This window comes from Palaemon carinicauda, chromosome 17 (genome assembly GCF_036898095.1).
Source record: "Palaemon carinicauda isolate YSFRI2023 chromosome 17, ASM3689809v2, whole genome shotgun sequence".
Lineage (NCBI taxonomy): Eukaryota > Metazoa > Arthropoda > Malacostraca > Decapoda > Palaemonidae > Palaemon > Palaemon carinicauda.
The window spans coordinates 39260712-39283211 of NC_090741.1; the positions used below are offsets into that span (position 1 = coordinate 39260712).

General features: G+C 35.1%; 1 protein-coding gene across 1 annotated transcript in view; it reads left to right on the forward strand.

The window, feature by feature from the left end:
- Positions 1-101: 101 nt before the first annotated feature.
- LOC137656688 (uncharacterized) overlaps positions 102-22500 on the forward strand; it is a 119662-nt gene continuing 97263 nt past the window's right edge. Inside the window, exons 1-3 of the mRNA XM_068390885.1 lie at positions 102-257; positions 3404-3501; positions 18058-19057. Coding sequence (XP_068246986.1) covers position 257; positions 3404-3501; positions 18058-19057 — 1099 coding nt within the window. The 5' untranslated portion in view covers positions 102-256. The remainder of the gene's footprint in view (positions 258-3403; positions 3502-18057; positions 19058-22500) is intronic.

Sequence of the window (22500 nt, forward strand, 5' to 3'; positions counted from 1 at the left end):
ATCTTCCCGAGTCCCATTCTGTTAACCTTCGGCATAAATAGATGATCGGATACCGTGACACCTCGAAGCAAGTTACCACGCATGTGAAATTGTAATATCCGGCTGCTACACATGTGCTATGCGTAATCTGTCCGTGATCCTCGAAGAGAATAGTGCTGTCCACTCGTAGTAGATACAGACAGTCTGAGCAGCGAACGCCTCTTGTGGGAGCGTTCGACGAGTTAAGCACCTCGATTGGGAGCATTTGTCGATTTGCAGTAAGTAACAAAATAATGTATATATATTTTCTCTGTATTTTAATACAGTATAAAATTTTATTTACCCCTCTTGCTTTTTTTATTACCTACGGATTATGATTTACAAGCTTTAAAGTCTGAGTGCGCAGTGATAACCTCTGCACGAAACTTTTGATCGTTCGAAAAGACTGTGTCATCGCAAAATCTTTCGTTTTGTATAAAGTAATTTTCACAGTGAAAATATTCTGAATAAATTACAAAGTTTCTGCTTATCCTTCTCAAGTTATGATCTCCTATATTGCATTTTGAAGACGCGTTAATATAACATGGCTCGGGTATCTGATGTAATGCATAATGTAAACAAAACAACCTTAAACCAGTGCATCTTTCGTATACCTTGTGTCGTGAACATATAAACCCTTTTATTTAATGTTATAAAAAGTAATTTTGCGTTGTGAATATACCATGTGTAACAGGCCAACTGGCGAGTTATTATCCCCAAGTCTTAATTCCATCTGTTATGACGACTTGTGGGAGAATCCGAATATAAATAGATTGATTATTATGAGTACCCCTCTTAGGTAAGCACTAGAGTCTATTTGCTCACGAGTCCGTGTGTGATCATAGTAGCCTACCAGTCAATTCACAACTGTTAGTATTACTACTTGTGGTTGTAGTAGTACTAATACTTACAGTTTTATTATAGTCTTTGGAACGTCTTCATTGACTGAGATTTGGGGAGGGGAATATAAATATAATTGTTCATAGAACTTAACCTATCATTAGCCATGAGTCCCATGATGGAGTCTTTGTATATAATTCTCCCAAAACCTGTCATTTCTCAGAATATAAGAAGTAAAAACGCGTATACAATATATCAATTAGACTTTATTTGTCATTAGCCCTAATGTGAGGAGGTGTTGTATCTTACTTGCCATAAACATTGCAATATGATTCATTTTGATGAGTAGAGTTTTGGGTATTTCTTTTCATTGAATTTTGACTGGCATTAATCTTGATGAGAAGGTTTCTTACACCTCAATCGTGATAAACTGATTCACTATTGACTTCGCTATAAGAGGAGGGTGTTAATCTCGTGCGACGTAAACTAGGCTGTACTAAAATCTCAATGCAGTGTCACTCAGCTCCTAACTGAATTTCGCCCTTTACCTTTCATCTATTGTCTTTGGTGGTTTGTCCCATGCTACATCTGTCCGACTTCATTTTAATTCGTCGTACATCACTTTCAGGACCCTCACATACCTAACTGCCGCCCCAGGGCAAAGTTCCTAGCGACGCATCCCCCCCCCCCCGCTCCCACCCCTACATTCAGCATAACCAACCAGTTCCAAATCCAACCCCCTTTTTAAATCACTTTGCTGCCCTTGGCCCTGTATATAGAAACCTAACTATACTGTAAGGCCTAGTTACAGGATATCGAAATATATAACAGATTAATTACACCCAAAAAGTAATTCACTTTTTGGGTATAATAATAGCAATGTCCTGAGCCCTATTTATCGTCAGAATTATTATATATTTCCACATACACCTGTAAATAAAATGAACATCAAATATTCTGGTAACGTTAGTAGTATGAAAAAATACCAATTTTTCACATTTTGAAATTAATCCAATGAGGGTCTTGATATACTATTTAATATTCACGTATTAAATCCCCTTTTATGACAGGAAAGCTGCAGAATGCAATACTCTGTATATTTTTAACCTTTGAAACTTATTTTTGCTTAGGCCTGAAGTCCTTTATGTAACTTCGAGCTCATAATAAATCCCATCATGTTGAGTATAAGTATGAAGTTGATTCCACTTTGAGTTCCTTTGATGCAGACGGTAACTATACTCAATTTTTTTTTAATGAGACGCATTTGCACTGACTCAGCGGTGCTCTTTTAGCTCGGAAAATTTTCCTGCTATCTGATTGGTTAGAATTATCAGGTCCAACCAATCAGCGATCAGGAAATTTTTCCGAACTAAAAGGGCACCATTGCGAGTCGGTGCAAATCTGCCTCACTAAAAAGAATTGACTATATCTATTTTCCACTGTCTTGGGTTAGATTTCTCTTGCTTGAGGGTACAATAGGGCTCACTTTTCTATCTAATTTCTCTTCCTCCTGGTTTGTTAAAGTTTTTATAGTCTATATATGGAATGTTTATTTTAATGTTACTGTTCTTTGAATATTTTATTTTTCCTTGTTTCCTTTCCTCACTGGACTATTTTCCCTGTTGGGGCCCCTGGGCTTATAGCATCCTGCTTTTTCAACTAGGGCTGTATCTTAGCAAGTAGTAGTAGTAGTAGTAGTAGTAGTAGTAGTAGTAGTAGTAATAATAATAATAATAATAATAATAATAATAATAATAATAATGCAATACAGAAGGTAGTTTCAAGTTTGCAGAATAAACTGGATTAGTTAAAAGTAATCGGAATAATTGAACTTTGAGCATAATTACACGAACCGTAGTGCTGTAATGTGTAAAATTATTTAAACATATGATGTATTTAATCTTTCTTCCATAAGCCTTTTGTCTTGAGTTTTTTTCTTCCTTTGTGGCGTAAAATAGTTATTTATGTTGCCGATTATCCTTATTTTTTCGAAATCAATTTATTATTATTATTATTATTATTATTATTATTATTATTTTTATTATTATTATTATTGATATTATTATTATCATCATCATCATCATCATCATCATCATCATCATCATCATCATCATCATCATCATCATCATCATCATCATTATTATTATTATTATTATTATTATTATTATTATTATTATTACAAAGTAATCTATAACCCTAGTTGGAAAAGCAGGATGCTATAAGCCCAAGGGCTTCAACAGGGAAAAATAGCCCAGTGAGGAAAGGAAACAAGTAAATAAATAAACTTCAATATAAAAAATAAACAATCACAATGAAATATTTTATAAACAGTAACATTAAATTAGATCTTTCATATATAAACTATAAAAACTAGAACATCGTGCCCGAGTGTACCCTCAGGCAAGAGAACTCTAACCCAAGACAGTAGAGGGCCATGGTATAGAGGGTATGGCAATTCCCAAGACTAGAGAACAATGGTTTGATTTTAGAGTGTCCTCTAATAGAGATCATAAAGTTAAATGTGTTTTCTTTTGGTCTTTTTCAGTGCTGATGGCCGCAAAACCCCGAGTCCTAGCGGTGTTGCTAGGAGCATTTTGTGTCGTCATTCTAGTCCAGGCAGATGGTGATGATCCCTCTCACTTTGTAAGTAGATATTTAACGAGAGAGAGAGAGAGAGAGAGAGAGAGAGAGAGAGAGAGAGAGAGAGAGAGAGAGAGAGAGAGAGAGAGAGAGAGAGAGAGAGATATGTTTGCAGTTAAAGTTGCGCTGATAGGGGACAGGAAAGACAAACTGCATAACCTGGTAAGAGAGACTGAAAGTGTCTGAAATTTGAGAGTAAAGGGGCGTAAGAAAGACGGAGTGATGAATATTCTTTTAAGTATCTTGGAGTAAATAATGTAGATGAAAGTAAAATGATAGAAGAGGTAATCATATAAAAGGAAATAATATTGTTAGGATTATTTGTGCTTTATATTAGGAAAAAATTTAAGTTGTCTGTAACCGCCAAGGTTAAACTTGTGTGGGGAGACTTGAACTAAATATATTTTGTTGAAGGAAAGTGTAGATAAAAAAAAAAAGTTCGTACTTTTGAAATAAACTTTCTGCTTAGTATATGGAGCGTACAAAGAATTAATAGAATGTGAATTTGAAAATATGGAGCAATAGTAAAAATGAAATAGCCTAAGTGAAAGAATGGGTCAAAATATTTTGAGGTGGTTCAGACATGTGGTGAGAAGGGTCGACAATGGGTTAGTGAAAAATTGAAAGTTTCATTATTTGAAGTTTAAAAGTATTGCTGCTAAATTAATTATTATGTATAATGATTAATATATTTCGCATGGCTTATTTTGGATATTTCCCTAGCTCTGGATTCTGTCTTGCTAGACCAGGTTTATGAGCCAGCATTATGCTCATGAAAAGAAAAACATGTTGTAAAAACATGTCAAAAGATTTTGGACTGATTTATATTTAATTTGCCTATTGTTAATACTTCTTGGAATTCCTTTTCTATTATACAGTAGAGGAATAGGAAGAATGGAAAGGGTGGAATGAATGGGGTATGGGAAAGGAAATGCCTTAATATTCAGGAAGCAAAAGGGTATGTGCAAATTACTGGTGAATGGCGCAGTGTTCAGGAGGGGTTCGAAGCACTGCTGGAAAGCCTTGTATGTATTGGAAGTTTTATTCCACAAGGGCTCATCCATGACTCAGCAACAGAAGAAAGGATGTAGGAGTGACGTATGTTGCTCTCCCACATGATTCACAAACAGTATTTTCTTCTATCTACACAGAAAAAAGTGATAATAATAACAAATATAACAATATACTACAACAATTCTTCTTCTCTCAAGGGGTTAACTACTAAACTGTAATTGTTCAGTGGCCACGTTCCTCTTGGTAAGGGTAGAAGAGACTCTTTAGCTATGGTAAGTAGCTCTTCTTGGAGAAGGACACTCCAAAATCAAACCATTGTTCTCTAGTCTTGGGTAGTGCCATAGCCTCTGTACCATGGTCTTCCACTGTCTTGGGTTAGAGTTCTCTTGCTTGAGGGTACACTCGGGCACACTGTTCTATCTAGTTTCTCTTCCTCTTGTTTTGTTAAAGTTTTTTATAGTTTATATAGGAAATATTTATTTCAATGTTTTTGCTGTTCTTAGAATATTTTATTTTTCCTTGTTTCCTTTCCTCACTGGGCTATTTTCCCTGTTGGAGCCCCTGGGCTTATAGCATCCTGCTTTTCCAACTAGGGTTGTAGCTTAGCATTTAATAATAATAATAATAATAATAATAATAATAATAATAACATCAGCAGCTCTAGAGATAGTGGCGACAATAAGCATCAGCTTGACAGATGTGGAGATAATAATAGTTTAACTAAGAATAAAAATCGTTTATAACATCAACCTTATCTATATATAATCTGCTGGTGCTTCTGGTCAAGTTTTCAATAGCATCACTATTTCCCTTTCCTTTAGTCATGCTGTTATTCACTTCCCAATTATAGGTATTCATCTCCCTTCGTGTTCATATGTATGTAGATAGATAGATAGATAGATAGATAGATAGATAGATAGATAGATAGATATTTTTATTGACCACAATACAAAATAATCTGAATTTTACAAAAGAATATTTGGTCCAAATTACAAAATTAAATACAATAGATTTTGTACAATCTCTTATACAAACTAAATGAATTTCAATTACACATATATTGTACTAAAACTAAAAACAAAACAAATCTAACTAATACGCCATCAACAAGTTCCTGTAACTACATTATATTAATGTTACATTCAATACAAAGAAAGAAGCTCATGTACATACGTCACATACACTTGTATGTTGGGATTATGGTGTCTGGGCTTATTGGTCTATCAATACAATTTCCATGCGAGAAGTCCAATCCTGGATTATTATTATTATTATTATTATTATTATTATTATTATTATTATTATTATTACTTGCTAAGCTACAACCCTAGTTGGAAAAGCAGGATGTTATAAGCCCAAGGGCCCCAACAGGGAAAATAGTCCAGTAAAAAAAAAGGAAATAAGGAAAAATTACAAGAGAAGTTTAAGAACAATAACATTAAAAAAATATTTCATAAATAAACCATAAAAAACTTGAAAATAACAAGAGGGTAAAAACTTCAAAATGACAAGAGGAAGAGAAACAAGATGGAATAGTGTGCTTAAGTGTACCCTCAAGCAAGAGATCACTAATCCAAGACAATGGAAGGCCATGGTACAGAGGCTATGGCACTAACCAAGATTAGAGAACAATGGTATGATTTTGGAGTGTCCTTCTCCTAGAAGAGCTGCTTACCACAGCTAAAGTCTCGTCTACCCTTACCAAGAGGAAATTAGCCACTGAGCAATTGCAGTGCAGTAATTAACCTCTTGAGAAAAGAAGTATTGTATGATAATTTCAGTGTTGTCAAGTGCATGAAGGCAGAGGAGAATGTGTAGGCCAGACTATTCTGTGTATGTGTCGGTAAAAATGAAATGAGTCGTAACCAGAGAGAGGGATCTAATGTAGTATTGTCTGGCCAGTCAAAGGACCCATAACTCTCTAGCGGTAGTATCTCAACGGGTTTCTGGTGCCTTGGCCAACCTACTACCTGAAATGCGCTAAATGCCTTGAAGTGCGAATGATTGCCTGACATAGACAAGAGAAAAAGTAAACGCTTGTAGGTCTTTTTATATTCAATTTTCACAATCAAACATCCTCGAGAATTTACAAGGAAGGCACCTACGGATATTCAAAACTACTATGAGATTCAGAGCCTCTGTAACACAGTTTTTTCGCAATAATTTTTTATCTATGAATTTCATAAATATAACGCTTCTTCAGAATGCACAGTATATCTACACATAAATCTTGACTATATTCTGCATTACGTAGGTTGAATAAATTTGGTACTTATAATGTAAAAATGACGTTTTTCGATCGATGATTGGCTATACGTAACGAAGGTTATACCTTTGCCAACAATGACACAAAAGTTTAAATAAAAGCAAAACAGTACACCTTTATGAACTCTGAAACCTCTCCACTGATAATTGTCATAATGAACAAACCAACAAAATATGTTAATAAATACAAAAACACTTCGATTATTAGTCCAACTCCCAAAATAAGTTTCCCAAGAAATTACAGTCTACTTTATAGGTCACAATCACATTGACAAGGTGTAGGGAATAGTTGGTAATTTTCAAAAACGTAGTAGACAAGCTTGATTTGATAACTGCTATATCCAATGTCAAGCAATTTTTATTTATTGTCTATCTACCGACCTATTTACTGGAAAAAAAAATAGCCGGTACCGTATTTTGGCTTTAAACCTTCACCAATTTATCGTCAGAATGATGACTTCAAGAGGCTCCACCCACTTTAGCCTCGTTATCATTCAGGATAACACTGAAGGCTATACATGGGCATTGTTGGATCAGAAAATTTAAATTCTGGCTATAAAAACTCATTTCTCGGGTAGTTGTAAGAAGTGCTAAATGATCCTCAAGGATTCCAGCAGTTGGCCTAAACGTTTAATTCATGTATACTACTGTTGCGGCACTACTGCTAAAGTAGTAGGCTATTACTACGCTAGCACAGATACCCCACCCACATTTATGTATCGTTCCGCCATTCATAAAGTCTTTGTTATGTTTTTTCACTGTGCAATAAGCCATGGCCTCCTCAGAAATTAAGTTTAACATTAGATGATAGGCTATTTCATTAAGCTGACAAATTCATGGCAACTGGGTATGTTATTGCCGATGTTGAAGCTAAAGATAAAGTTTGGTATCATTCCTTCATTGCATTATCATCTTTACTACTATTTGTTTTGCTACATGTAGTAATTATTTTAAAGGATAAATGAATTATGTTCACTTTACTTCTATAAATTCCCGTAAGATGTACAAATAAAATTCCTAAAACTATTCATGATTTATTTACAAAATGCAGTCATGCCCAAAACATAGCCAACACGGTCGTACGGCCTAAGAAGAAGAAAAAAAAATTATATCGGATGATCCATTGGTCTGATGGAGAGTTTAGCACAAAATTCTTATTTTAACAAAAAATAGTTATATCAAGACTGTTTACATACAATCTCTCCCTTTCTCTCTCTCTCTCTCTTGGTGGCATAGTGAATAGTTAATGGAAATGTTCAAAAGCCTGAGTGACATTACAAGTATTATAATCATGTTACGCTAAATACAAATAAGACCATAAACATTGGATTTAAACTAGATACTGAATGATTACCTATTCAGGCTATAGTAAATATGGCCACGGGCTTTCTCTTGACTGTATAAAGTTGCAAGTCGTAAGACAAATGCAGTTTTGCAACCACGGGGGCAATTCCAAATCCTGCAAGCCATTCTTGACTGTTATGGGTTTCAGAGCCGATGGAACAAGGTGAATGGGTGTCTGGTGGATGGGCGGGGCAACATTTTGTCAAAAGGTGTTTACATTGCTTACGTAATGAATGTTTTCGACTCTTGGCTCATTATCACTGGCCATGGCGTCGGCTAAATCATTTTTACTCTATAAAAATTAAAACTATCGGGTTTAGGTTATTGATAATGCTGACAAAATATGTGTGTGGTTATAAAATATACATATGTCAACTTTCAGCTACATCCGATGCATTGATAAGGAGCAAAGTCCAAAAAACCGTGTTACAGAGGCCCTGAATCTCATAGTAGGTTGCTTATTCTCTACTTTCAGTGTTGTCAAGTGTATGAGGGCAGAGGAGAATGTGTTAAGAATAGACCAGACTATTCTGTGTATGTGTCGACAAAGATTAAATGAGTCGTAACCAGAGAGAGGGATCTAATGTAGTATTGTTTGGCCAGTCAAAGGACCCATATCTCTCTAGCGGTAGTATCTCAACGCGTTGCTGGTGCCTTGCCCAACCTACTACCTGAAATGCGCTAAATGCCTTGAAGTGCGAATGATTGCCTGACATAGACAAGAGAAAAAATAGACGCTTGTAGGTCTCTCAATATTCAATTTTCACAATCAAACATCCTCGAGAATTTACAAGGAAGGCACCTACGGATATTCAAAACTAGGTTGCTTATTCTCTACTTGTAGTTTATTTATTTACTTATTCCTTTCCTCACTCGGCTGTTTTTCCCTGTTGGAGCCCTTGGGCTTATATCATCTTGCTTTTCCTACTAGGGTTATAGCCGGGCTTATAATAATAATAATAATAATAATAATAATAATAATAATATTGCCATATAGTTCTCTCTGGGAACGAAAAGGTGACTTAGTGGTAGTATTACTGCTACGGCCTGATCGAGCCTCATTGCTCATTATTATTATTATTATTATTATTATTATTATTATTATTATTACTGTTGTTGTTGTTGTTATTATTATTATTACTGTATTATCATTATCATTATCATCATCATCATTTTTATTATTATTATTATTATTATTATTATTATTATTATTATTACTATTATTATTATTATCACAAGCTAAGCTACAACCCTCGTTGGTAAATCAGGATGCTATAAGCCCAAGGGCTCCAACAGTGAATGTATTTTTTTTTTTTTGTCAAATAAGCAAATTTTCTCATTCTTCCAAATTTCTTCTCTCTCCCTTACCCTCCATGACCACAACCCACTCTATCATTGTGTCTCCGTAGACTTTAGTCCTGAATTATCCCAAAAGGATTTATTCTGCAGAGTTCTAACAAAAGGACAATTCTCAGGGATGAATGTATATACTTCCTCACAACTCAGGAAGTTGATAAACATCATGTTAACCGGGCACATGATAAAGATAACACATGTGTGTGATTCAGTTTATGTTGAAGTCGAAATCGTGTCCAACAACAGGTGTTTCTTCCGTTTGTATAGACATGTGTAGCGTCAATACCGTTGTTCGCAGGTGTTTGATTGTCTTATGTACCAACCGTGTGGCACACAATTGTACATAATTATTTTGTATATATTATGCTTGTATCTGCGCTCTTCCCTCGCACTAAAAAGAACCTGAATGATCATGTCTCCGTTTTGCTCTGTAATATTGTCTGTCTCTCGAACAGGTCATGTCCTGTTGCCTTGAGGTTTTGTATATAAAGAAGAGTGTTTAAGGAACACTCTTCTTTATATACAAAACCTCAAGGCAACAGGACATGACCTGTTCGAGAGACAGACAATATTACAGAGCAAAACGGAGACATGATCATTCAGGTTCTTTTTAGTGCGAGGGAAGAGCGCAGATACGAGCATAATATATACAAAATAATTATGTACAATTGTGTGCCACACGGTTGGTACACTTATATAAAGTGTTGTAAATATGAGATACGTAAATTAACTATTATTATTATTATTATTATTATTATTATTATTATTATTATTATTATTATTATTATTATTATTATTATTATGATATAAAAAGCTTTCCAAGTTCGAATCTCCAAATATTTTAACTGAGAGAAAAACAAAGTAAATAAATTTCTCAAGATTAATAACTCAATACATGTTAACATGTTAATTTCTGTTTGTTATCATCTTGCATGTTTGTGCTTATTTGTTATTTTTTCTGTGTCCGTATGATGGTTATCACACACACACACACACATATATACATATATATATATATATATATATATATATATATATATATTATGTATATATATATATATATATATATATATATATATATATATATATATATATGTGTGTATATATACATATATATATATACACACACACAACAAAAACAGCTGTTTCTAGTCCACTGCAGTTTAAAGGCCTCAGACATGACTTTACTCATGTCAGGCGTTTGGCGAGTCTTCATCACCACGCTGGCCACTGATTATTGGTGATGGTGGGAAATTTTATCTGATCGTTCACAGCAAACTAACCTCGTATGAGTGTTCCTGACTGTGGGCCTACAGCTCTGCTGATCAGGGCGATACACAAACCATTCACCATGTTAAGGTATCCTAACTCAGAAACGGTATATATATATGTATATATATATATATATATATATATATATATAAATATTTATATATATATATATATATATATATATATATATATATATATGTATGTATATATATACATATATATATATATATATATATATATATGTATATATATATATATATATATATATATATATATATATAAACATCATCATCATCATCTCCTACTACGCCTATTGACGCAAAGGGCCTCGGTTAGATTTCGCCAGTCATCTCTATCTTGAGCTTTTAATTCAATACTTCTCCATTTATCATCTCCATGTAGGCCTGTGTCTTCCAACTCTTCTAGTTACATGTAGAGCCCAACTGAACGTTTGGTGAACAATCTCTCTGGGGAGTGCAAAGAGCACGCCCAAACCATCTCCATCTACCCCTCATCATGATCTCGTCCACATATGGCACTCGAGTAATTTCTCTTATAGTTTCATTTATAATCCTGTTCCGCCAATTAACTCCCAATATCCATCTGAGGGCTTTGTTCTCAAATATACTAAATCTATTGGAGATTGTTTCATTGTCATATCAGGACTCATGTCCTGATATATTGTCTGATATATACAGTAGTGTGATTTTTATATGTAATTTCAGGGGATTTGATTTCCAAATTTTACTTAACCTAGCCTTTGTCTGATTTGCTTTTTTCACTCTTTACTAAGCTCTGATTCTAAAGACCCTGTATTGGAGTTCATAGTTCCTAAATACTTGAATGATTCTACCTCTTTAATCCATTCTCCTTCCAATGATATTTCATCTTCCATTGCATACTCCGTTTTCATCATCTGTCTTTCTTCTATTTATCTTCTGCCCAACCTCGTGTGATATGTCATGCATCCTGGTAAGCAAATATTGCAAATCCTGTGGTGTTCTGCTAACAAGGACAGCATCATCAGCATACTCTAGGTCTGCTAAATTCCTATCACCAATCCAGTCCAATCCTTCTCCACCATCTTTGACTGTTCTATGCATTACAAAATCCATGAGGAGGATAAAGAACATAGGTGACAACACATTCCTTGGAGTACTCTGCTGTTCACTGGAAATTCCTTTGATAAAACTTCATTAACATTAAATTTTGCATTTTCTATGCTCTTGAACAGACTTAATCAAATGTACATATTTAAGAGGAATTCCATAATAATGCAGGATTTTTCGCAAAATATGGCCGGTGCACACTATGAAAGGATTTTTCATAGTCCACAAATGCCATAGAAAGGGGATTTCTATATCCAGTTTCCTCGCTTGTGACCAAATTTTCCGTACTGCAACTTTTACCTTGTTCATCTCTCAGCTTTTCACCAATCTTACTTTCCAGTCTCTTTAGAATAAGCATACCATATATTTTCATAACAATAGACTTAAGTGTTATGCCTCTGTAATTATTGCAATCGTATATACGAGGGGCAAGTAAAAAATAAGGTTCCCAACGCTGTACACTCGCCATGCGAGATGCTAGGTGAAATCTGGCAACACCGCCTTGATTGTTACTCCGCCCACTCCATTCCCACTACCGGGAGCAATCGCTGCGACGCTCAGTGCCGTCCTAACAGCCATCCGCGATGGAGACTGCAATCGCTGTCACCGCCAGTTGTGAAATCCGTTCAGTGATTCGATTTTTAAACGCGCAGAAGTTTAAACCTATTGAAATTCATAGACAGTTGGAAGAAGTTTATGGCAAAGCTTGCATCAGCGTCCAACACGTCCGCAAGTGGTGCAGGGAGTTCTCCGAAGGACGCACAGACGTCCACGACGAGCAAAGGAGCGGGAGGCCATCGGTGTCCGACGAAGTCGTGGCGAAGATTGAGCGCATTCTCCTCGAGGATCGGAGAGTAACGCTTCGGGAGCTGGCTGACCAGGTTCCTGAGGTTTGTGAAAAAACCATCGACAACATTTTGACTGGAAAACTTGGTTATCACAAGGTGTGTGCGCGGTGGGTCCCGCACATGCTTTCAGAAACCCACAAAGACAATCGCGTCAAGTGTGCCGAGGGGTTTCTTCGAGAAACGGGAGATGAAACGTGGTGTCACTACGTCACTCCAGAAACAAAAGAACAGTCGAAACAATGGCGCCATACCGGATCACCTGTGCCGAAGAAGTTTAAGCAGACCCTGTCCGCAGGAAAAGTGATGGCAACGGTGTTTTGGGACCGAAAAGGCGTCTTGCTTACCGAGTTTATGCCTAAAGGGACCACAATAAATTCGGAGAGGTATTGCGAGACGTTGACGAAACTCAAAAGAGCCATCCAAAATCGCCGGAGAGGAAGACTGACCAAGGGCATTAGGCTGCACCACGACAACGCGCGCCCGCATGTCTCTCGACAGACCACCGCCCTACTGGACAAATTCGGCTGGAAATTGCTTGATCATGCCCCCTACAGCCCTGATCTTGCTCTCAGCGACTTCCACTTGTTTCCGAAATTGAAGCAACACTTGGGTGGACAACGCTTCAATACAGATGAAGAGGTGAATGAAGCGGTCAGCAAGTTCATCGACGGCCTAGCGGCGGAGTTCTTCGAAGAGGGTTTTCAGAAGTGGATAACTCGTCAGGAAAAATGCGTAGAAAGATCTGCCGACTATGTAGAAAAATAGTTTAAAGTATAAGCTTTCACATTGTATACTTATTTATGTCAATAAAAAATATCTTATACCTGCAAAAATTTTGGGAACCTTATTTTTTACTTGCCCCTCGTATATATATATATATATATAGTGTATATATATATATAATATATATATATATATATATATATATATATATATGTATATATATATATATATATATATATATATATATATATATATATATATATACATATATATATATATATATATATATATATATATATATATATATATATATATATATATGTATATATATATATATATATATATATATATATATATATATATATATATATATATATACATATTTCTTTCCGGTCACACCCAGTGACATTGCCAGACATATAAGTAGCTTACTCGGTCTCTTCCCGTCACTCGAGAGTGTGGAGAGGGAGTAGTCATACGCTGGTGAAAGGGGGTACCTCGAGAGTAAAGGGGGGGAGGGTTGAATCTCTGTTTGCATATCTATCTATATATCTCGCCATCATTTTTGACGGGTTACGTACACTGGTATACCGTAAAAGCTACTGTATAAATTAGGCATTACCTGAAACACAATGGGATGTTAACAGAGCATGCCCATCTATCCTTGCCCCATCGCCCAGGACTCGAACCAGGGAACTCTCAATTAAAAATATTCACAAGACCCCAAAATATATATATATTTTTTCCAAAAATATCCTCGCTTGTGGCCAAATTTTCCCCACTGTATTCTATATGATGCCTTGATAAGTTACGGTCTTCCGCAATTAATACGAATAATTACCCCCGCCAACGAAGTTGGGAGGAGGTTATGTTTTCGCCCGTTTGTCCGTTTGTTTGTTTGTGAACAACTTCTTGTCCACAATTTTTCTCATAGAGTAGTGAAACTTTCTGGAATTAATTTTTATGCCGAGACGTGGAATTGATTCAATTTTGAAAGTCCTAGGTCAAAGGTCAAGGTCGAGGAAAGGTCGAGAAATAAGTATCCGTTGCGGAGGTCACAATTTTACTCATAGAGTAGTGAAACTTTCAGGGACTAATTTTTATGCTGAGACATGGAAGTGATTCAATTTTGAAAGTCCTAGGCCAAAGGTCAAGGTCAGGGTCGAGAAATGAGCTGCCGGGGCAGAGGTCACAATTTTACTCATAGCGTAGTGAAACTTTCAGGGAATAATTGTTATGCTGAGATGTGAAATTGATTCAATTTTGAAAGTCCTAGGTCAAAGGTCAAAGTCAAGGTCAAGAAATAAGCTGCCGTGGAGGAGGTCATAATTTTACTCATAGCGTAGTGAAACTTTCAGGGATTAATTGTTATGCTGAGACGTGAAAGTAACTCAATTTTGAAAGTCCTAGTAAGTTAAAGGTCAAAAGTCGAACAAAAGGTCAAGAAATAAGCTGCCGTGGCGGAGGTCTCCGCTCGACTGAGTCCCCCTCTAGTTATTTATGTTACAACAGGTGTTTGGGGAAAAACACCTGTTTGGGAGGCAGCTTTTGATCAAAATCGCCCTGCAGCTGCTTCTGTCAGTAAAATTGATTCTGTAGTTAATATTCTTGAGCTTTTTTCATAATGTCCTTGTATTCGAACAATGACATATTATTATTATTATTATTATTATTATTTTTTTTTTTTTTTTTTTTTTTTTTTTTTTAATGAGGCACATTTGCACTGACTTGCAACGGTGGCGTTTTAGCTCGGAAATGTTTCCTGCTATCTGTTTGGTTAGAATTACCTTGTCCAACCAATCAGCGAGCAGGAAACTTTTCCGAGCTAAAGGGGCACCCCTGCTAGTTCGTGCAAATCTGCCTCCCTTAAAAGAATTGACTATAGGTCTGTCTTTTTTAATTGCACAAAAAATTGGCTTATTGTGAAAGCCTTTCAAGATTTTTGGTGATCAATCTATTCTGAAGAAGTGTTTTAATTCTTTTATTTTACCTTGTTTTGAGTATTGTTCTCCTGTCTGGTCTTCAGCTAGCGATTCTCATCTTAATTTGTTGGACAGAAACTTACGGTCTATTAAATTTCTTGTTATTGATCTATATATTAATCTCTGGCACCGTCGTTCAATTAGTTCATTATGCCGGTTGCATAAGATTTTTTATGATTCTGACCATCCTTTACATTCAGATATTCCCGGACAGTTCCATCCTGTTCGTAATACTAGGCATGCAGTTAATTCTAATAGTCAGGCCTTCTCAATCATGAGGCTCAATACTACACAGTAGTCTAGAAGTTTTATTCCAGCTGTGACCAAGTTGTGGAATGATCTTCCTAATCGGCTTGTTGAATCAGTAGAACTTCAAAAGTTCAAACTTGCAGCATATGTTTTTATGTTGAACAGGCGTACATAAGTCCTTTTATAGTTTATATATCAAATATCTGTTTTAATATTGTTAATGTTTTTAAAATATTTTATTTTAATTTGTCATTAATTCTTATATTATTTATTTATTTATTTCCTTATTTCATTTCCTCACTGGGCTATTTTTCCATGTTGGAGCCCTTGGGCTCATAGCATCTTGCTTTTCCAACTAGGTTTGTAGCTTAGCTAGTAATATTATTATTATTATTATTATTATTATTATTATTATTATTATTATTATTATTATTATTATTATTATTATTATTATTATTATTATTATTATTATTTTCAATGTTATTGTAATTTTTATTATTATCATTATTATTATTATTATTATTATTATTATTATTATTATTATTATTAGCTAACTTACAACCCTAGTTGGAAAAGAAAGATGCTATAAGCCAAGGGCTCCAACAGGGAAAAATAGTCCAGAGAGGAAAGGAAATAACTAAACTACAGGAGAAGTAGTAAACAATAATAATAAAACATTTTAAGAACAGCAACAATAAATTAAGTCGTTTTTTTATTTATTTTTTTAGTGGATAAAAACATCACATTCGGTTTGATTTACATTTTCCAGATGCTTTTAATATCAATTTTATTATTCTTATGGTTCCGTATTCTACCTAATATACTCTGGATCTCTTCATTCTTGATGTTGATCTGTATTTAGTTCTGCCCATTTGTCGTCGTCTATCATTACTTATCAGTTTAATTGACAAATGTTATCTTTTTTATGTGAGGGAAAATTTATTAGAACGTCTAAACATAAATATGATGTTACCTTTAGAAAAAGATTTAATAATTCCTTCCCCCATAGATCGAAGATTCCTGGAATAAAAGTCAACATTGTAATTCAAAATTCAGAACTTCTTTCCTATCTTTTGAATAATGAAGGGAACGATAAGAACAATCATTACCGACTGTAATAGGTGTTATGTTAGTTTACCTTTATACGTTAATTGAAAGAAAAATCTATCAATTGTTCTTGATGCTTTGGGACAAAGTGAGGTTAATTATGCTAAACTAAGATACAGTGAATTAAGATAAGGTAAAGTGAAATAGGTACGATTCAGATCAGTTTGAGGAAGATTAATGAAGAGTAAGTGGGTTGAGTTAAGGTAAAGTCAGTCAAGCTGAACTGGATTAATGTAGGTCAAATCTAGTTTGAGGAAGGTTAATGAAGAGTAAGTGGGTTGAGTTAAGGTAAAGTCAGTCAAGCTGAACTGGATTAATGTAGGTCAAATCTAGTTTGAGGAAGGTTAATGAAGAGTAAGTGGGTTGAGTTAAGGTAAAGTCAGTCAAGCTGAACTGGATTAATGTAGGTCAAATCTAGTTTGAGGAAGGTTAATGAAGAGTAAGTGGGTTGAGTTAAGGTAAAGTCAGTCAAGCTGAACTGGATTAATGTAGGTCAAATCTAGTTTGAGGAAGGTTAATGAAGAGTAAGTGGGTTGAGTTAAGGTAAAGTCAGTCAAGCTGAACTGGATTAATGTAGGTCAAATCTAGTTTGAGGAAGGTTAATGAAGAGTAAGTGAGTTGAGTTAAGGTAAAGTCAGTCAAGCTGAACTGGATTAATGTAGGTCAAATCTAGTTTGAGGAAGGTTAATGAAGAGTAAGTGGGTTGAGTTAAGGTAAAGTCAGTCAAGCTGAACTGGATTAATGTAGGTCAAATCTAGTTTGAGGAAGGTTAATGAAGAGTAAGTGGGTTGAGTTAAGGTAAAGTCAATCAAGCTGAACTGGATTAATGTAGGTCAAATCTAGTCAGCCTGAGGTAAGACTGTTGAATTGGGTTATAGTCAGAACTGGGTTAGGTTAGTAACATAAATTATATCGAATTGGGTGTCAGTTTTAGGCAATATACATCAAATTTAGTTCAAGTAGGTTATGTTAATTGATCCAAACTGAGTTATATCAAGGTGAGGTTAATGTCAACTACTGATTAGCTAAGTTAAATGTAATTATAAATTTTGGTCAAAGTATGTAAGCTTAGTTAGATCGAATGAGATTAGGTTAAGGGAAGACTAGTCAGGTCGGATGTGTTTGAACAAGTAAGGTTCATTAGGCAGAATTATGACGAATAAAGTCAGTTTAGTAAACTCTTCACCTTCATGGTTCCATAAAAATAAAATCAATATTTTTCAAAATATAAAGTTTTATGAAACAACTTCATTATTGTTACTATCATTATCCTTATGATTATCATTCTAGGTACGCTCTCTACATGGAGGAGGTGGAAAAAACAATGAAGTGAAGACCTTTCTAGATAAAAAGGAGAAAAGTAAGGACCAAGGAATACAGGAACTGGAAAGGAAATGGCACTGGAATCTCTTCAATCGAGCAAGAAGAGAATCCGAAAGGAGAGATCCCACTGACTCGAACAAGAAGAAGAAAGATGTCAGGGACGAAAATAAACCAAGGAGGAAGAATGAGAAAGATGATAAGGACGAGAATAAACCAAGGAAGAAAAGTAGCAGGGTCGAGAACCCAAGAAGGAAGATGGGTGGCAGGGACGAGAAGAAACCAAGGGATAAGAAAGATGACAAGGACGAGAATAAACCAAGGAGGAAGATAGGTGGCAGGGTCGAGAAGAAACCAAGAAAAAAAAGTGGCAGGGACGAGAATAATCCAAGGAGGAAGAATGGTAGCAGGGACGATGATAAACCAAGGAATAAGAAAGATGACAAGGACGAGAAGAAACCAAGGAAGAAAAGTGGGAAGGACGAGAAGAAACCAAGGAAGAAAAGTGGGAAGGTCGAGAAGAAACCAAAGAAGAAGCCAGATGGGAACCAACGCTCTAACTCTAAGAGGACAGATGGGAAGGGGGCACACCCTGAAGGCTCAAATAAGCAAAGACAAAAAGGGCTAAAGACAAAGCAAGGGAAACAAACACCTGTCGGGAAGAGGAGACATCCAAAGTTAAGAAAACAAAAGCAAAATGGGGAAAAAGACAGCGAAAAAGAAAAACCACGAAAATCTCAGAACCCAGGAGTGAAACAAGAGAAAGGGAAGGGAGATGAGGAGGAATCAATAGTATTAAAGCCTAACCAGAGGCAACTTGGACGCAATGGAAAGGATGAAGAGGGCAAAAAGGAGCAAGAAATAAAGGAAAAGAAGCCAAAGAAGAATAAATCGGGGAGAACAAAACCAAAGATACCGAAGTCTAAAGTTCAAACGAAGCAGATGCCGAGTTTGCCTCTCAGTCAGTTGGGTGAGTGTTAAAAGTACTCTTGTCCCATTTAGGATTCTCTCTCTCTCTCTCTCTCTCTCTCTCTCTCTCTCTCTCTCTCTCTCTCTCTCTCTCTCTCTCTCTCTCTCTCTCTCTCTCTCTGCATTGTCTATTGCTAAAATTTTTATATCACATCTAATCGTGTTTTGAACCCCCTTGTACTGTACTATAGTTCACCGTTTTATAAGAAATGATTCCTTTCGGGCCAAAAACGTTTCAAGGTTGGGTAATTTGGTAAGTGTCATTGAATGCAATATTACTGCATAGAACCAAAATGAATATATATATATATATATATATATATATATATATATATATATATATATATATATATATATATATATATATATATTGCAATTTATATATATATATATATATATATATATATATATATATATATATATTGCAATTTATATATATATATATATATATATATATATATTGCAATTTATATATATATATATATATATATATATATATATATATATATATATATATATATATATATATATATTGCAATTTAGTGTATGTGTCCATTATAAGGAAAAAAGACTTCTGTATGTTGTCGATTTGTAAAGAAAATATCAATTCATCTCCCGAAAGGTTTTTTCTTGTTATTTTGGCAAAATTTTCACCCTTTTTTAGTATTATTTCACTGCAACTAATTTGCAATATATTACAAAAAGGCTTCTAACAGGAAAAAAACGCTATTTTTTTTCTCAATATTTAGGAATGGTTCATTCAGTCCTCTAGAAATCTGTGTTAAAAAGCCAGAGGTTATCAGATGTGATTCTAGGACCAAATTACTTACGAAAATAGTTCAAATGCATAAAGGGCATACGCAATTGTTCATAACCAGATGTTTGTAAGGGATAAAGTTGAAAGAAAATATGTATATTTGCAAAAGTTCATATGCTAAGTTCATATGGAAATATCTTTATGGTATAAAGTATGTATATATAAAATTCGTAGCGACAAAAGTTTGTCTGGACAGAAGTTCGTATAAAAATTGTTCGTAAGCAAATCGTTTTTACACAAATGCTTTTCAGCGATAAAATTTGTATAAAAAGAATGCACAAGTACAAGTTCCTATGCTAAACTGCGTACGCAAATGTTATATGTACTGTATATATAGGTAGTAAGTTAGCCAGGACACCAGGCACCCGTTAAGATACTACCGCTAGGGAGTTATGAGGTCCTTTGACTGGCCAGACAGTACTACACTGGATCCTTTCCTCTAGATACGGTTCACTTTTCCTTTACCTACACATACACCGAATAGTCTGGCCTATTCTTTACAGATTCTGCTTTGTCCTCATACACTTGACAACACTGAGATTACCAAACAATTCTTCTTCACCCAAGGGGTTAACTACTGCACTGTAATTTTTCAGTGGCTACTTTCCTCTTGGTAAGGGTAGAAGAGACTCTTAAGCTATGGTAAGCAGCTTTTCTAGGAGAAGGACATTCCAAAATCAAACCATTGTTCTCTAGTCTTGGTCTTCCGCTGTCTTGGTTTAGAGCTTTCCTGTTTGAGGGTACAATAGGGCACACTATTCTTTATAATTTCTCTACATCTTGTTTTGTTAACGATTTTATATAAAGTTTATGTAGGAAATGTTTATTTTAATGTTGTCGCTGTCCTTAAAATATTTAATTTTTCCTTGTTTCCTTTCCTCACTGTTCTATTTTCTCCGTTGTGGCCCCTGGGCTTATAGCTTCCTGCTTTTCCAACTAGGATTGTAACTTAGCAAGTAATATATATATATATATATATATATATATATATATATATATATATATATATATATTATTATTACTATCCAAGCTACAACCCTAATTGGAAAAGCAAGATGCTATAAGCCCAGGGGCTCCAACAGGGAAAAATAGCCCAGTGAGGAAAGGAAATAAGGAAATAAATAACTGAAGAGAACAAATTAACAATAAATCATTCTAAAAAAAGTAATGTCAAAAGAGATATATCATATATAAACTATTAACAACGTCAACAACAAATATGTCATATATAAACTATAAAAAGACTCATGTCCGCCTGGTCAACAAAAAAGCATTTGCTCCAACTTTGAACTTTTGAAGTTCTACTGATTCAACAACCCGATTAGGAAGATCATTCCACAACTTGGTAACAGCTGGAATAAAACTTCTAGAGTACTGCGTAGTATTGAGTCTTATGATGGAGAAGGCCTGGCTATTAGAATTAACTGCCTGCCTAGTATTACGAACAGGATAGAATTGTCCAGGGAGATCTGAATGTAAAGGATGGTCAGAGTTATGAAAAATCTTATGCAACATGCATAATGAACTAATTGATCGACGGTGCCAGAGATTAATATCTAGATCAGGAATAAGAAATTTAATAGACCGTAAGTTTCTGTCCAACAAATTAAGATGAGAATCAGCAGCTGAAGACCAGACAGGAGAACAATACTCAAAACAAGGTAGAATAAAAGAATTAAAACATTTCTTCAGAATAGATTGATCACCGAATATCTTAAAAGACTTTCTCAATAAGCCAATTTTTTGTGCAATTGAAGAAGACACAGACCTTATATGTTTCTCAAAAGTAAATTTGCTGTCAAGAATCACGCCTAAAATTTTGAAAGAGTCATACAAATTTAAAGAAACATTATCAATACTGAGATCCGGATGTTGAGGAGCCACCGTCCTTGACCTACTTACAATCATACTTTGAGTTTTGTTAGGATTCAACTTCATACCCCATAATTTGCACCATGCACTAATTTTAGCTAAATCTCTATTAAGGGATTCACCAACCCCAGATCTACATTCAGGGGATGGAATTGATGCAAAAAGAGTAGCATCATCTGCATATGCAACAAGCTTATTTTCTAGGCCAAACCACATGTCATGTGTATATAGTATGAAAAGTAATGGGCCAAGAACACTACCCTGTGGAACACCGGATATCACATTCCTATACTCACTATGGTGCCCATCAACAACAACTCTTTGAGATCTACTACTTAAAAAATCAATAATAATGCTAAGAAACGACCCACCCACTCCCAACTGTTTCAGTTTGAAAACAAGGGCCTCATGATTAACACGGTCAAAGGCAGCACTAAAATCAAGGCCAATCATACGAACTTCCCGATCACAATCAAGGGATTTCTGTACTGCATTGGAAATTGTAAGAAGGGCATCACATGCTCCAAGGCCTTTCCGAAAACCAAATTGCAAACTAGGGAATAGATGATTACCTTCAGCAAACCTATTAAGACGTTTTGCCAGAAGACGTTCAAAAACTTTAGATAATATGGGAGTTATGGAAATTGGGCGGTAATCAGTGGGACTTGAGCTACCACAAACACATTTACATAGAGAAGTAACATTACCAATTCTCCAACTAGTGCTAAAAGCTCCTCTTCTTGCTAACTTGCGTA